Source organism: Mustelus asterias, chromosome 8 (genome assembly GCF_964213995.1).
Source record: "Mustelus asterias chromosome 8, sMusAst1.hap1.1, whole genome shotgun sequence".
In the NCBI taxonomy this organism is placed as follows: domain Eukaryota; kingdom Metazoa; phylum Chordata; class Chondrichthyes; order Carcharhiniformes; family Triakidae; genus Mustelus; species Mustelus asterias.
In genome coordinates this window covers 41,486,662-41,502,330 of record NC_135808.1, presented here as the reverse complement: position 1 = coordinate 41,502,330, position 15,669 = coordinate 41,486,662, and the positions used below count along the sequence as shown (strand labels likewise).

Below are 15,669 nucleotides of genomic sequence, written 5' to 3'. Positions count from 1 at the left end.
TATGCTGAGGAATATTGACAGCGGGGATGGGGAGAGGATGTTCCTACTTGTGGGAGAATCTCAAACCAGAGATCACTGTTTAAAAATAAGAGGTCGCCCATTTAAGACAGAGATGAGGAGAATTATTTTCTCTGAGGCTGGTGAGTCTCTGGAACTCTCTTCCTCAAAAGGCAGTGGAAGCAGTGTTTTAGAATATTTTCAGATTCTTGATTAACAAGGTGGTGAAAATTTATCAGGGCTAGACAGTAATTGGGGTTGAGGTTATAATCAGATCAGCCATGGTCTTATTGAACGGCGGAGCTGATTCAACGGGCCGAGTGGCCGCCTTCTGCACCTAATTGGTATGCTTGTATGTATAATAATAATTTTTCTTTTGAATATCTCATTTAACTCTGCCTTCAATACTTTCTCAGGCCGTTCATTCCAGATTCTAACCATGAGCTGCTTGAAGATCATTTTTCCTCATGCTAATAATACTTCTTTTGCCAATTACCTTCAATCTGTGCTTCTTGCCTTGATGCTTCCGCCAATATTAATGCCTGAAATTACCCCAGTTCTGACTTTGCATCGCAAGTTCCTGTTTGTGACCTTTTCAAGAAACTAAAGTTGAAAGAATTAAATCTGTCACCTTTGTGGTATGAGAAGTAAACTGCATTTTGTTTTGTTTCACAGTGTACCACATGAGGGAAAATGGGTGGATCAAAGTGTCTCAGGAAGATGTTGGTGATCTGCACCATAGGTATGCTGCAGAGGCAAAATGAGCTGTCGAAGACTTGTCTTCAGCCAGATTGAAACCAAGACCAGGAACAGAATAGTACCAAATATCACCACTGTATCGGGGGGAGGAGAAAATTATTTGCAGTTTGTGATTCCTAAAGTGCTGTCTTATTTGTGCACTGAAAATGAAATTTAAAATAATTATCATGTTTCTGTAAACATCATTGATTTTTCAATTACACTTTTCAAAGTTTACAGTAAGATGGTAAAGTGTGCATGTTTACTCACTCCAGAACCTTTGGTCCACATTATTTATATCAACTAGAATTAAAACATTCACAAAAGTCCTTTAGGGAAGGAAATTTGCTGTCCTTACCGGGTCTGGCCTACATGTGACTCCAGAGCCACAGCAATGTGGTTGACTCTCAACGTCCTTGGGCAACTAGGGATGGGCAATAAATGCTGGCCAGCCAGCGACGCCCATGTCCCCCGAATGATTTTTTTTTAAAAATTGCATCTTAAAGACAGGGGAGTTATCTCTCACTGAACATCATAAAAGTAGTGACGTAGAGGTACTAATACTGGACTATATATGAGTAATAGATAATGCATCGGGTGATGGGTTTGAGTCGCATCAGAGCAGCTGGTGGAATTTGAATTAGAAGTCTAATGATGACCATGAAACCTTTGTCGATTGTTGTACAAACCCATCTGGTTCACTAATGTCCTTTAGGGAAGGAAATCTGCCATCCTTACCCAGTCTGGCCTGCATGTGACTCCAGAGCCACAGCAATGTGGGTGACTCCTAAATATCCCAGCAAACCACTCAGTTCAAAGGCAATCAGAGATGGGCAGCAAGCTCACATCCTAGGAAAGAAAAAAAAGTTTTTAATCACATCGCTGTCTATGAGATCATGCTGTAGCTCACATTAGTACCACGTTTCCTCTATTACAACAGTGACTACAATTCAGAATTATTTAATTGGCTTTAAAGCGCTTTGCGATGTGGGTGATTGGAGAAAGCACTGTATAAAATTGTATTTTTTTGTAACAATTTGCATTCAATAACCTGTAAATTTGAGCATTCTAGATATGAAAAAAGGACAAAGTTAAGATCACATAAAAATCAGTGGAAAATGGTACATAAAGTAAAATTACTGTGCAAAAGTTCTAACAACCTACTGCTTAGAAACACACGCGATTGACTAAAATGTGTTTCCCCTCTTCTGGTGTGTCCTGCTGTTGATTCCTGATTAATATTTTCGGATGTGAATCTCACTGTGAGAGTGGGTACAGCCGTCTTATGAACAAGCAATAAGTGAAGTCAGTGGAGTGATAAAAGTTTGAAATTGGAAAGAGCTTTAAATGGGGTAAACAGAGACTGAGGGGAAGGTTTCTAAGATTGAGCATCATGGGCACACACTGTCTCACACACAGCAGCAAGTCAGAATATCTCATGGTTGACACAGAATCATAGAATCCCTACAGTACAGAAGGAGGCCATTCGGCCCGAGTCTGTACCAACCATAGTTCCACCCAGACTCTATTCATAGAACATAGAAAAACTACAGCACAAAACAGGCCCTTCGGCCCCACATGTTGTGCCGAACATATCCCTACCTTTTAGGCCTACCTATAACCCTCCATCCTATTAAGTCCCATGTACACATCCAGGAGTCTCTTAAAAGATCCTATTGAGTTTGCCTCCACCACCACTGACGGCAGCCGATTCCACTCGCCCACCACCCTCTGTGTGAAAAACTTCCCCCTAACATTTCCCCTGTACCTACACCCCAGCACCTTAAACCTGTGTCCTCTCGTAGCAGCCATTTCCACCCTGGGAAAAAGCCTCTGAGAGTCCACCCAATCTATGCCTCTCAACATCTTATATACCTCTATTAGGTCTCCTCTCATCCTTCGTCTCTCCAAGGAGAAAAGACCGAGCTCCCTCAGCCTATCCTCATAAGGCATGCCACTCAATCCAGGCAACATCCTTGTAAATCGCCTCTGCACCCTTTCAATCTTTTCCACATCCTTCCTGTAATGAGGCGACCAGAACTGAGCACAGTACTCCAAGTGGGGTCTGACGAGGGTCTTATATAGCTGCATCATTATCCCTGGACTCCTAAACTCAATCCCTCGATTGATAAAGGCCAGCAAACCATGCGCCTTATTAACCACCTCCTCCACCTGCGGGGCCGATTTTAGAGTCCTATGGACCCGGACCCCAAGGTCCTTTTGATACTACAGTACTAAGAGTCTTTCCCTTTATATTGTACTCCTTCAATTTCCCTTTATATTGTACTCCTGCAACCCTAAGCATTTACCCTGCTAATCCCCTGACACTAGGGTCAATCTAGTATGGCCAATCAACCTAACCCGCACACCTTTGGACTGTGGGAGGAAACTGAAGCACCCGGAGGAAACCTACACAGACACAGGGAGTACGTGCAAACTCCACACAGACAGTGATCTGAGGCCAGAATTGAACCCGGGTCCCTGGCACTGTGAGGCAGCAGTACCACCTTGCCACCCTGGCATTGGCTTGACAGTCCCTGAAAATATATCTAATGTCTATTACTCGGTTAAGTTCAATTGAAAATAATGGAGGTTGGGTGTGTTGTGGATGGGGAGTATTAAGCTTTAAAGAAGAGGTTGCTGAGGATCCAAATTAATTCAACAAAAGTTCAGCCAGAAAGAAACCTAGAGCGACAGAAGAACAGAAGCTACCCTGCAAGTCACCTGGTGTTTCTGAGTTTCATTCCAGCTTCTGAAACAATAACAATCGCTTCACCTGACAAACCAGCTTGGAGTTGGCAGCCCTCCCAGTTGATGCAATGGTTCACGCCTTAAACCTTTGCTTGTTATTGTACAGTAAGAAGTCTGACAACACCAGGTTAACGTCCAACAGGATTATTTGGTAGCACAAGCCACAAACGTTCGGAGCACTGCCCCTTCATCAGGTGAGTGAGGAAATCATAGAAATCATAGAAACCCTACAGTGCAGAAACAGGCCATTCGGCCCATCGAGTCTGCACCGACCACAATCCCACCCAGGCCCTACCCCCATATCCCTACACATTTACCCGCAAATCCCTCCAACCTACACATCTCAGGACACTAAGAGGCAATTTTAGCACGGCCAATCAACCTAACCCACACATATTTGGACTGTGGAGGAAACCGGAGCACCCGGAGGAAACCCACACAGCCACAAGGAGAATGTGCAAACTCCACACAGACAGTGACCCGAGCCGGGAATCGAACCCAGGTCCCTGGAGCTGTGAAGCAGCAGTGCTAACCACTGTGCTACCGTGCCGCCCCTGAGGAGTTGTATTCACAAACAGGGCATATATAGACACAAATTCAATTTACAAAATAATGGTTGGAATGCGAGTCTTTACAGGTAATCAAGTCTTAAAAGTACAGACAATGTGAGTGGAGAGAGGGTTAAGCACAGATTAAAGAGATGTGTATTGTCTCCAGCCAGGACAGTTAGTGAGATTTTGCAAGCCCAGGCAAGTCGTGGGATTTACAGATAGTGTGACATGAACCCAAGATCCCGGTTGAGGCCATCCTCATGTGTGCGGAACTTGGCTATCAGTCTCTGCTCATCAGTTTTGTTCCACTGCAGCACACATTCTGAACCTTCTTAATGATTTATCCAAGCACACTCACACAATACTCCAAGCTCCGCTGCACAGTAAGTAGTGTCGGAAGTTCTTGGTGAGAAAAACAATGGCAGTTGGAGCTCAGCTTGGGCAAATGTGATCTAAGATTATGGCCGTAATTCTCCAATGTCATAACCCTGCCACCAATTACAGTAAGAACGAAGAATTTGGCGCTAATCTCCATTCACAGCAGCGGGACCGGAGAATCCCAGCCATGGGCAAGGCTGGAGAATTCCAGCCAATATTTTCTAACCAATGAGAAACTAGGAGCAGAGAGATTGCAAGGGCCTAATCAAAAAGGTCACATGTATGTGTTATCAGTAAGGCCATCCATATCCACCTCCATAACATTGTCCAGCTCCACCTCAGTCTCAGCTGATCTGCTGCTGAAACCCTCATTCCTGCCAATGTCACCACGGGATTTGACTATTCCAACACACTCGAGCTGCTCTCCCACATTCCACCCTCTGTAGACCTAAAGCATCCAAAGCTATACATGTTTTATCTCGTTCTCCGATCATCCCTTTGCTTGCTGACCTACACTGAGACTTAATTAAGCAACAACTTGACTAAAAGATTATCTAAGTATTTATCACATTTACACCAGACCTGATTACATTCATATAAAAGCAAATGACTGTGGGTGCTGGAATCTGGAACAAAATCAGAAAATGCTGGAAAATCTCAGCAGGTCTGACAGCATCTTAAGAGAGAGAGAGAATAAAGCCAACATTTCCAGGTAGGCCTAGAAGGTAGGGATATGTTCGGCACAACTTGTGGGGCCGAAGGGCCTGTTTTGTGCTGTAGTTTTTCTATGTTTCTGTGTTTCTATTTCGAGTCCAGGTGACTTTTTGTCAGAGCATAAGACAATAGAAAATAGGATGATATTTATATTGTTGTGGTGAGGCTGAGTGGGGGGGAAGCTGTGGGGCTGGATATAGGACCAGAGATAAGTAGAGACAGGGAGATTGCCAAAGATGCTATGGACAAACAGACAAAAGGAATGTAAGGCAGTGATCATGATTATAACAATCAGAATGTTGCTGCCCGTGGCATGATCATGAGCTGGACCCCCCTCAGGCTGAGTGACTCACTGCATGTATACAGTGAATATTACATGTATCCCAGTTGTACTGAAGAACCTCAAAGTGAAAATTGTTCTGTGTAGACAACCTTTAAAATAGCCTTGCAACATTTGTAAGACCTGTGTAAAATGTCTGTAACTTTTGACTGTATTGAAGCATCTCAGAGTGTTACTTGATGTATGTAAAGAATCTGATTATTACATTTTGTAGAATGTTTGTGATGTTCTTGAGGATTTCTTACGAATAAAGTTTATTTTTGGGAAAAATATTAAAATTAGGGATGTTCCAGAGAACAGAATTAGAGGAGCACAGTGAATACAGAGAAAGGGAGGAGTGAGGCCTCAGAGAGATTTGAAAACCAGGATTTTAAAATCAAGGCTTTGCTGAACTGTGAGTAAATCAGGAGACAGATGGATCAATGGATTTGGTGTGAAAATTTTGGATGACCTCAGGTTTCCAGAGGTTAGAAAGTGGAAGAGCAGCCAGGTGTGTGTTGAAATAATCAGGGATAGAGAGGCAGGAGTAAGGGTGTCAGCAGCAGATGAGCTGAGACAGGGGTGAACATAAGAACTAGGAGCAGGAGTAGGCCATCTGGCCCCTCGACCATTCAGTAAGATTGTGGCTGACCTTTTTGTGGACTCAGCTCCACTTACCCGCCCGCTCACTATAACCCTTAATTCCTTTAATGTTCAAAAATTTATCTATCCTTGCCTTAAAAACATTCAATGAGGTAGCCTCAACTGCTTCACTGGGCAGGGAATTCCACAGATTCACAACCCTTTGTGTGAAGAAGTTCCTCCTCAACTCAGTCCTAAATCTGCTTCCCCTTATTTTGAGGCTACGCCCCCGGGTTCTAGTTTCACCCGCCAGTGGAAAGTTGTTTCCAACTTCCCTGCTTCTATCTTATCTATTCCCTTCATAATCTTATATGTTTCTATAAGATCTCCCGTCATTCTTCTGAATTCCAATGAGTATAGCCCCAGTCTACTCAGTCTCTCCTCATAAGCCAAACCTCTCAACTCCGGAATCAACCTAGTGAATCTCCTCTGCACCCTCTCCAGTGCCAGTATATCCTTTCTCAAGTAAGGAGACCATAACTGTACACAGTACTCCAGGTGTGGCCTCACCAGCACCTTATACAGCTACAACATAACCTTGCTGTTTTTAAACTCCATCCCTCCAGCAATGAAGGACAAAATTCCATTTGCCTTCTTAATTACCTGCTGCACCTGCAAACCAACTCCTTGAGACTCCTGCACAAGGACACCCAGGTCCCTCTGCACAGCAGCATGCTGCAATTTTTTACCATTTAAATAATAGTCCATTTTGCTGTTATTCCTACCAAAATGGATGACCTCACATTTACCAACATTGTACTCCATCTGCCAGAGCCTCGCCCACTCACTTAGACTATCTATATCCCTTTGCAGACTTTCAGCGTCCTCTGCACACTTTGCTCTGCCACTCACCTGAGTGTCATCTGCCAATTTTGACACACTACACTTGGTCCCCAACTCCAAATCATCTCTGTAAATCGTAAACAATTGCGGGTCCCAACACTGATCCCTGAGGCACACCACTCGTCACTGATTGCCAACCAGAAAAACACCCATTTACCCCCACTCTTTGCTTTCTGTTAGTTAAGCAATCCTCTATCCATGCTAATACATTACCCGTAACACCGTGCACCTTTATCTTATGCAGCAGTCTTTGGTGCGGCACCTTGTCAAATGCCTTCTGGAAATCCAGATACACCACATCCACAGGTTCCCCATTGTCTACTGCGCATGTAATGTTCTCAAAGAATTCCACCAAATTAGTCAAACATGACCTTCCCTTCATGAACCCATGCTGCGTCTTACCAATGGGACAATTTATATCCAGATGTCTCGCGATTTCTTCCTTGATAGATTCAAGCATTTTCCCTACTACAGAAGTTAAGCTAACCAGCCTATAGTTACCCGCCATTTGTCTACCTCTTTTTTAAAACAGTGGTGTCACATTTGCTGTTTTCCAATCTGTGGGAACCACCCCAGAGTCCAGTGAATTTTGGTAAATTACCACGAGTGCATTTGTTATTTCTCCCGCCATCTCTTTTAGTACCCTGGGATGCATTTCATCAGGGCCAGGAAACTTGTCTACCTTTAGCCCCATTAACTTGCCCAACACTACCTCTTTCATGATAATGATAGTTTCTAGGTTCTCACCTGCCATAGCCTTCCTGTCATCAATTTTTGGCATGTTATTTGCGTCTTCCATTGTGAAGACCGACACAAAATACCTGTTCAATGCCTCAGCCATTTTCTCATTTCCAGTTATTACATCCCCCTTCTCATCCTCTAAAGGACCAATGTTCGTTTTAGCCACTCTTCTTCGTTTTATATATTTGTAGAAACTTTTGCTATCTGTTTTTATATTCTCAGCTAGTTTACTCTCATAATCCATCTTACTTTTCTTTATAGTTTTTTTTGTGGCTTTCTGCTGATCTTTAAAGATTTCCCAATCCTGTAGGTTCCCACTAATCTTTGCTACTTTGTATGCATTTTCTTTCAGTTTGATACCCTCCTTTATTTCCTTAGATATCCATGGCTAATTATCTCTTTTTCTACAGTCCTTCCTTATCACTGGTATATTCTTTTGCTGAGCACTGTGAAAGATCGCTTTGAAAGTCCTCCACTGTTCCTCAATTGTCCCACCATAAAGTTTTTGCTCCCAGTCTACCTTAGCCAACACCTCCCTCATCCCTTTATAGTCTTCTTTGTTCAAGCGCAAGACACTGGTATTGGATTTTACCTTCTCACGCTCCATCTGTATTTTAAATTCAACCACACTGTGATCGCTTCTTCCAAGAGGATCCCTAACTGCAAGATCATTAATTATTCCTGTCTCATTACACAGGACAGTAAGAGGTCTCACAACACCAGGTTAAAGTCCAACGGGTTTATTTGGTAGCACAAGCCACAAGTTTTCAGAGCGCTGCCCCTTCATCAGGCGACTGGGGGTTGTGTTCACAAACAGGGCATATATCGACACAAACTCAATTTACAAGTTAATGGTTGGAATACGAATCTTTACAGGTAATCAAGTCTTAAAGGTACAGACAATGTGAGTGGAGAGGGAGTTAAGCACAGGTTAAAGAGATGTGTATTGTCTCCAGCCAGGACAGTTAGTGAGATTTTGCAAGTCGTGGGGGTTACAGATAGTGTGACACGAACCCAAAATCCCGGTTGAGGCCGTGCTCATGTGTGCGGAACTTGGCTATCAGTTTCTGCTCAGCGACTCTGCGTTGTTGTGTGTCATGAAGGCCGCCTTGGAGAACGCTGACCCGAAGATCAGACCCTGACTGCCCGTGACTGCTGAAGTGTTCCCCAACAGGAAGAGATCACTCTTGCCTGGTGATTGTCGAGCGGTGTTCATTCATCCGTTGTTGTAGCGTCTGCATGGTCTCCCCAATGTACCATGCCTCAGGACATCCTTTCATGCATTCCGCCTTTGTGTCCATATATGCCCTGTTTGTGAACACAACTCCCACTCACCTGATGAAGGAACAGCGCTCTGAAAGCTTGTGGCTTGTGCTACCAAATAAACCTGTTGAACTTCAACCTGGTGTTGTGAGACTTCTTACTGTGCTTACCCCAGTCCAACGCCAGCATCTCCACATCATCATTGCACAGGACCAGATCTAGGATAGTTTGCTCCCTCGTAGGTCCCATTATATACTGTTCAAGGAAGCTATCGCGGATACATTCTATGAACTCCTCCTCAAGGTTGCCTTGACCGACCTGGTTTGACCAATTGACATGTAGATTCAAATTCCCCATGATAATTGCTGTACCATTTTTACATGCATCAGTTATTTCTTTGTTTATTTCTCACCTCACCATGATGTCATTATTTGGTGACCTATGGACTACGTCTCTCAGTGACTTTTTCTCCTTACTATTTCTAATTTCCACCCAAATGATTCAACCTTTTGTCCATAGAACCTACATCATCTCTCACTACCGCTCTGATGTTATCCTTAAATATCAGAGGTACACCACATCCCTTACCTTCCTGTCTGTCCCTCCAAACAGTCTGATACCCCTGGATATTTAACTCCCAGTCATGACCATCCTGCAACCATGTCTCTGTAATGGCCACCAAATCATACTCGGTTGCAATGATTTGTGCCGTCAACTCATTTACCTTGTGGAGTCAGGCATGGTGGAAATAGGTGGTTTTGGAGATCACAGAATTATTATGCCGCAGAGGGAGGCTATTTGGCCCATCATGTCTGCACCTGTTCTCCAAATGGGCATCATGGCTTAAGTGCCATTTCCCTGCCTTTTCCCCGTACCACTGAACAGTTTCTATATGGGGAGAATATATGTGACACGAAGGTTGAAAAGAGTTCCGGTTCAGTCTCAGACAGTTGTTAGGGAGAGGATTGGAGTTGGCAAATAGGAAGTGGTGTTTGTAGTGGGAGATCACCACAATGGCCAGCGATTTCTAGCTCTCCCTCTGCAGTGGGTTTTCCATGATGTGGAGATGCCGGCGTTGGACTGGGGTGAACACGGTAAGAAGTCCAACAGGATTATTTGGTAGCAAATACCATAAGCTTTCGGAGCACTGCTCCTTCGTCAGATGGAGTGGAAATGTGCTCTCAAACAGTGCAAACAGACAAAATCAAGTTGCAGAATACTGATTAGAATGCGAATCCTACAGCCAGCCAGGTCTTAAAGGTACAGACAATGTGGGTGGAGGGAACTTTAAACACAGGTTAAAGAAATGTGTATTGTCTCCAGACAGAACAGCTAGTGAGATTCTACAAGCCCAGGAGGCAAGCTGTGGGGGTTACTGATAATGTGACATAAATCCAACATCCCGGTTTAGGCTGTCCTCATGTGTGCGGAACTTGGCTATCAGTTTCTGCTCAGCGACTCTGCGCTGTCGTGTGTCGTGAAGGCCGCCTTGGAGAACGCTTAGCTGAAGATCCAAGGCTGAATGCCCGTGACTGCTGAAGTGCTCCCCCACAGGAAGAGAACAGTCTTGCCTGGTGATTGTCGAGCGATGTTCATTCATCCGTTGTCATAGTGTCTGCATGGTTTAGCTGGGCTGAAAAATGGCAAATGGAGTTTAACCCTGATAAATGTGAGGTGATTCATTTTGGTAGGACTAATTTAAATGTGGATTACAGGGTCAAAGGTAGGGTTCTGAAGACTGTGGAGGAACAGAGAGATCTTGGGGTCCATATCCAGAGATCTCTAAAGATTGCCACTCAAGTGGATAGAGCTGTGAAGAAGGCCTATAGTGTGTTAGCTTTTATTAGCAGGGGGTTGTAGTTTAAGAGCTGTGGGGTTATGCTGCAACTGTACAGGACCTTGGTGAGACCACATTTGGAATATTGTGCGCAGTTCTGGTCACCTCACTATAAGAAGGATGTGGAAGCGCTGGAAAGAGTGCAGAGGAGATTTACCAGGATGCTGCCTGGTTTGGAGGGTAGGTCTTATGAGGAAAGTTGAGGGAGTTAGGGCTGTTCTCTCTGGAGTGAAGGAGGCTGAGGGGAGACTTAATAGAGGTTATAAAATGATGAAGGGGATAGATAGAGTGAACGTTCAAAGACTATTTCCTCGGGTGGGTCTGTGGAATTCATTGCCACAGAGGGCTGTGGAGGCCGAGACGTTGAGCGTCTTCAAGACAGAAATTGATAAATTCTTGATTTCTCGAGGAATTAAGGGCTATGGGGAGAGAGCGGGTAAATGGAGTTGAAATCAACCATGATTGAATGGTGGAGTGGACTCGATGGGCCGAATGGCCTTACTTCCGCTCCTATGTCTTATGGTCTTATGGTCTTATGGGTGGATGGAGCTAACAAGGGGGCATAACTATAGGGTTCGTGGTGGGAGATATAGGAAGGATATCAGAGGTAGGTTCTTTACGCAGAGAGTGGTTGGGGTGTGGAATGGACTGCCTACAGTGATAGTGGAGTCAGACACTTTAGGAACATTTAAGCGGTTATTGGATAGGCACATGGAGCACACCAGGATGATAGGGAGTGGGATAGCTTGATCTTGGTTTCAGATAAAGCTCGGCACAACATCGTGGGCCGAAGGGCCTGTTCTGTGCTGTACTGTTCTATGTTCTGTGTTCTATGGTGTACTGGATGTTGGACAATCAGAATGGTGGTTTAGAGAGAAACAGAGGGTTTCTCTGTTGAGAGAGGAGGCACACATGTGGAGCAGGATGGTATCAGTATACTGATGGAAACAGAATCGGTGTTTCGAATGAAGTGATCAAGGGACATCATTTAGATAGCAAATATTAAAACAGAAACACACCACAAAATTATACAGGATGCTATTACATTTATAAAAGCAACTTGGAAAACGTATACAGGACAATGGGGAGAGAGAAAGACTGTTCAGTTAATTTGGAATTGAGACAGCAGGGCTAGCTTTCATAGAATCACAGAATCCATACAGTGCAGAAGGACACCATTTGGACCATCAAGTTTGCACTGACTCTCCAAAAGAGCAGCGCTCCCCTCTCCCCCCCACCCTGTTCCTGTAACTCTGGGCAATTACCATGGCCAATCCACCTAACCTACATATCTTGGGACATTAAGGGGCAATTTAGCGTGGCCAATCCACCTAACCTGCACATCTTTGGAGTGTGGGAGGAAACTAGAGGAAATTCAGGGGAACCCACACAGAAACAGGGAGAATGTGCAAACTCTACAGTCACTCAAGGTGAAGAATTATACCCGAGTCTCTGGCGCTTTGAGGCAGCTAAGCTAACCACTATAAGTGATTGGTATATCGTTATTAGGAGCTTGGGTGGGATATTAAAGGTTCTGGGAGTGACTATTGGGTTGTGTTTAGACTGGATACGGCAATAAAGAGCTGTGCTTCAGTGAGTAACAGTCTTGTGTCTCAGTCAAGTGCTTGTGGCTTCAATTATCTTTCAGAGTTTTGTGGTTATAATGTGGGTTGATGTTAAATTTGAAGTTTCCACTGCCCTGTCCTGATTGTGAAGACAATCCCATGACTTTGAGTAAATAAGACTGTGGTAATATAATCAGGGCCTAGTTTTAAGACTGATTAAATTGGATATCCTTAATTAAAGAATTGGGCATATTAAAATCAAACACAGTCAAACCTCAGGCAGGCCAGACTTGACTAAGGTCAAATATACAAATACACAGAAACATGTCTGGCCCACGTATGTTCCCTCCGCTGAGGAGGAATCAGGACATCACAGAGCAAATTGTAAATAGCTTTAGCCGCCACACATCACCCAATTGAAAAGGGTTTCTTATCTGCTCACATTATACTGCGTCATAATCTTCCGACACACCACAGTTTGGTTGTGGGATGAAGAATCTATTGTTATACTGTGCCATAGTCCTCCAACAACAAGGACACCTGCCACATACCCAACATTTTATTTTCACGCTCTGTAAACTCCTTACCCCACTCAACCCCATCAACACTGATCGCCGACCAACCCTTCGTGTGACACTATTGGGCCTTTATTATTCATCTACTTATTTCTTTGTTTTTTTTAAGAAAAGAGGGGAGTCATACGACATTCTAGTAAAGAAAAGGAAAAGAGAATCAGGTATTAATAAGAATTAACAGGTGCTACCTTGATCTCCCCCAGAATGAACTACATATTTCTCTGCTATCTGGGACTTCTCATCTCAGAATGGACACGGAAATACTGAACCACAGACACCACATCAACTGACCAGAAGATCAATCTACGATACCCTGGATGTATGTTGTTCACCCCACCAGATGCAGGCAAATGTGAGCATGGCATCCTCTGGGTACACCCCTCCCCACTTGTCCCGAAACCACCCCAGGGCCCCAAAATGAGTCGGTACTAAAACATACAGGGAAAATATTATTCGACAAGACACACTACGAATTGGTACCAGTTGTGGTAGATTTAGGCGGAACACAATTACCAGACTGGTGTCCCTCCCCACTTAGAAAATTGTACCTCCACTTGACCCAGAGGCTGCTAAGCTGAAAGACTGGGACACACGCGGGGGAAGTGATGCCCCCAGGTCAAAGGGACACAAGAGGAGGGAAATCCTGAATGATCTGGCGACTGCATACGGAGCAGGGGTATCCACCATTAATGCACTGGATCCGGCTGATTTGGATAATAAGCTCAGAGTTCTAACTCCACAAGTTAAACAGACCTTGGACAGCTTAAATGAAAATGCTCGGCAAGATGCCGAGGGAGATTTGGCTGAGAACAGGGCCAGTAGCCTTATGGTTACTGTACTAGAAGGACATGCCCAAACTATTAATCAGATCGCCCGAGAGAGGGTGGAAGATGATGCCAGGCAACAGAACCGAACCCCCTGTAGCATCTTTGGGCAATGGATGGTCGAGCAGTTAAGAGAGAACCTCGATCAGGTTAGCAGGGGGAAAGTTCCGCCCTGGATCAGTGATGAACAGATTGAACACCTGTACTGGGGAAAAGGACGCCCCAATGTCACTAACTGCCAATTACGGCAACTGACCAAGGTCTGGTCTAACGATAGCTGTAGAGGAGCCCCGGGGACTGCACTAGGAATGGTGTTGGGGATCCCAGTAATATTAAAAGATAAGGTCGAGTTGAGACTTTTTGAAGCCGAAAATATAGGGATCATTAAAGGAGGGATGTGAATGGGATACCAGGGGACACGACCGTATGTGGTTGAGAAAGGAGGGAAGCTCATAGGCACCAGTCTGGAGAAATGTGAACACACAGACAAAATGGTCGTGTGCTCATATCCGGTATATGAAAATGAACATGCCCTGTGTGGATTCAGAACAACCACTAACCTAAAATGTACACTGGAAATTCAAAATTTGGAAAGGGATGTCACCCGGGTGGCTTACAGGAGGGAGGGAGAATATTCTATTACAACCTCACTAGAAAATTACCAGTATGGGGCAGCCATTTGTAACATCCACAACACTACCTTTTGCATTAAACCACAGATTCCCGCGAGGATAGGATTAATTGAGATGGTAGACATACACAGAAGAGAGAAAACACTCATAAATGCTAGCGAGAATATAGAACATAGAACATAGAAAGCCACAGCACAAACAGGCCCTTCGGCCCACAAGTTGCGCCGATCACATCCCCACCTCTAGGCCTATCTATAGCCCTCAATCCCATTAAATCCCATGTACTCATCCAGAAGTCTCTTAAAAGACCCCAACGAGTTTGCCTCCACCACCACCGACGTCAGCCGATTCCACTCACCCACCACCCTCTGAGTGAAAAACTTACCCCTGACATCTCCTCTGTACCTACCCCCCAGCACCTTAAACCTGTGTCCTCTCGTAGCAACCATTTCAGCCCTTGGAAATAGCCTCTGAGAGTCTACCCTATCCAGACCTCTCAACATCTTGTAAACCTCTATCAGGTCACCTCTCATCCTTCGTCTCTCCAGGGAGAAGAGACCAAGCTCCCTCAACCTATCCTCATAAGGCATGCCCCCCAATCCAGGCAACATCCTTGTAAATCTCCTCTGCACCCTTTCAATGGCTTCAACATCTTTCCTGTAATGAGGTGACCAGAACTGCGCGCAGTACTCCAAGTGGGGTCTAACCAGGGTCCTATAAAGCTGCAGCATTATCTCCCGACTCCTAAACTCAATCCCTCGATTAATGAAGGCCAGTACGCCGTACGCCTTCTTGACCGCATCCTCCACCTGCGAGGCCGATTTAAGAGTCCTATGGACCCGGACCCCAAGGTCCTTCTGATCCTCTACACTGCTAAGAATGGTACCCTTCATATTATACTGCTGCTTCATCCCATTGGATCTGCCAAAATGGATCACCACACACTTATCCGGGTTGAAGTCCATCTGCCACTTCTCCGCCCAGTCTTGCATTCTATCTATGTCTCGCTGCAACTTCTGACATCCCTCCAAACTATCCACAACACCACCTACCTTGGTGTCGTCAGCAAACTTACCAACCCATCCCTCCACTTCCTCATCCAGGTCATTTATGAAAATGACAAACAGCAAGGGTCCCAGAACAGATCCCTGGGGCACTCCACTGGTCACTGACCTCCATGCAGAGAAAGACCCCTCCACAGCCACTCTCTGCCTTCTGCAGGCAAGCCAGTTCTGGATCCACAAGGCAACAGCCCCTTGGATCCCATGCCCTCTCACTTTCTCAAGAAGTCTTGCATGG

General features: G+C 44.8%; 1 protein-coding gene across 1 annotated transcript in view; it reads left to right on the top strand.

The window, feature by feature from the left end:
* LOC144497116 (proteasome subunit beta type-8-like) overlaps positions 1 to 867 on the top strand; it is an 811,476-nt gene extending 810,609 nt beyond the window's left edge. Inside the window, 1 exon segment of the mRNA XM_078217906.1 lies at positions 673 to 867. Within this exon segment, the coding sequence (XP_078074032.1) occupies positions 673 to 761 (89 nt within the window). The 3' untranslated portion in view covers positions 762 to 867.
* The last annotated feature ends 14,802 nt before the right edge of the window (positions 868 to 15,669 follow it).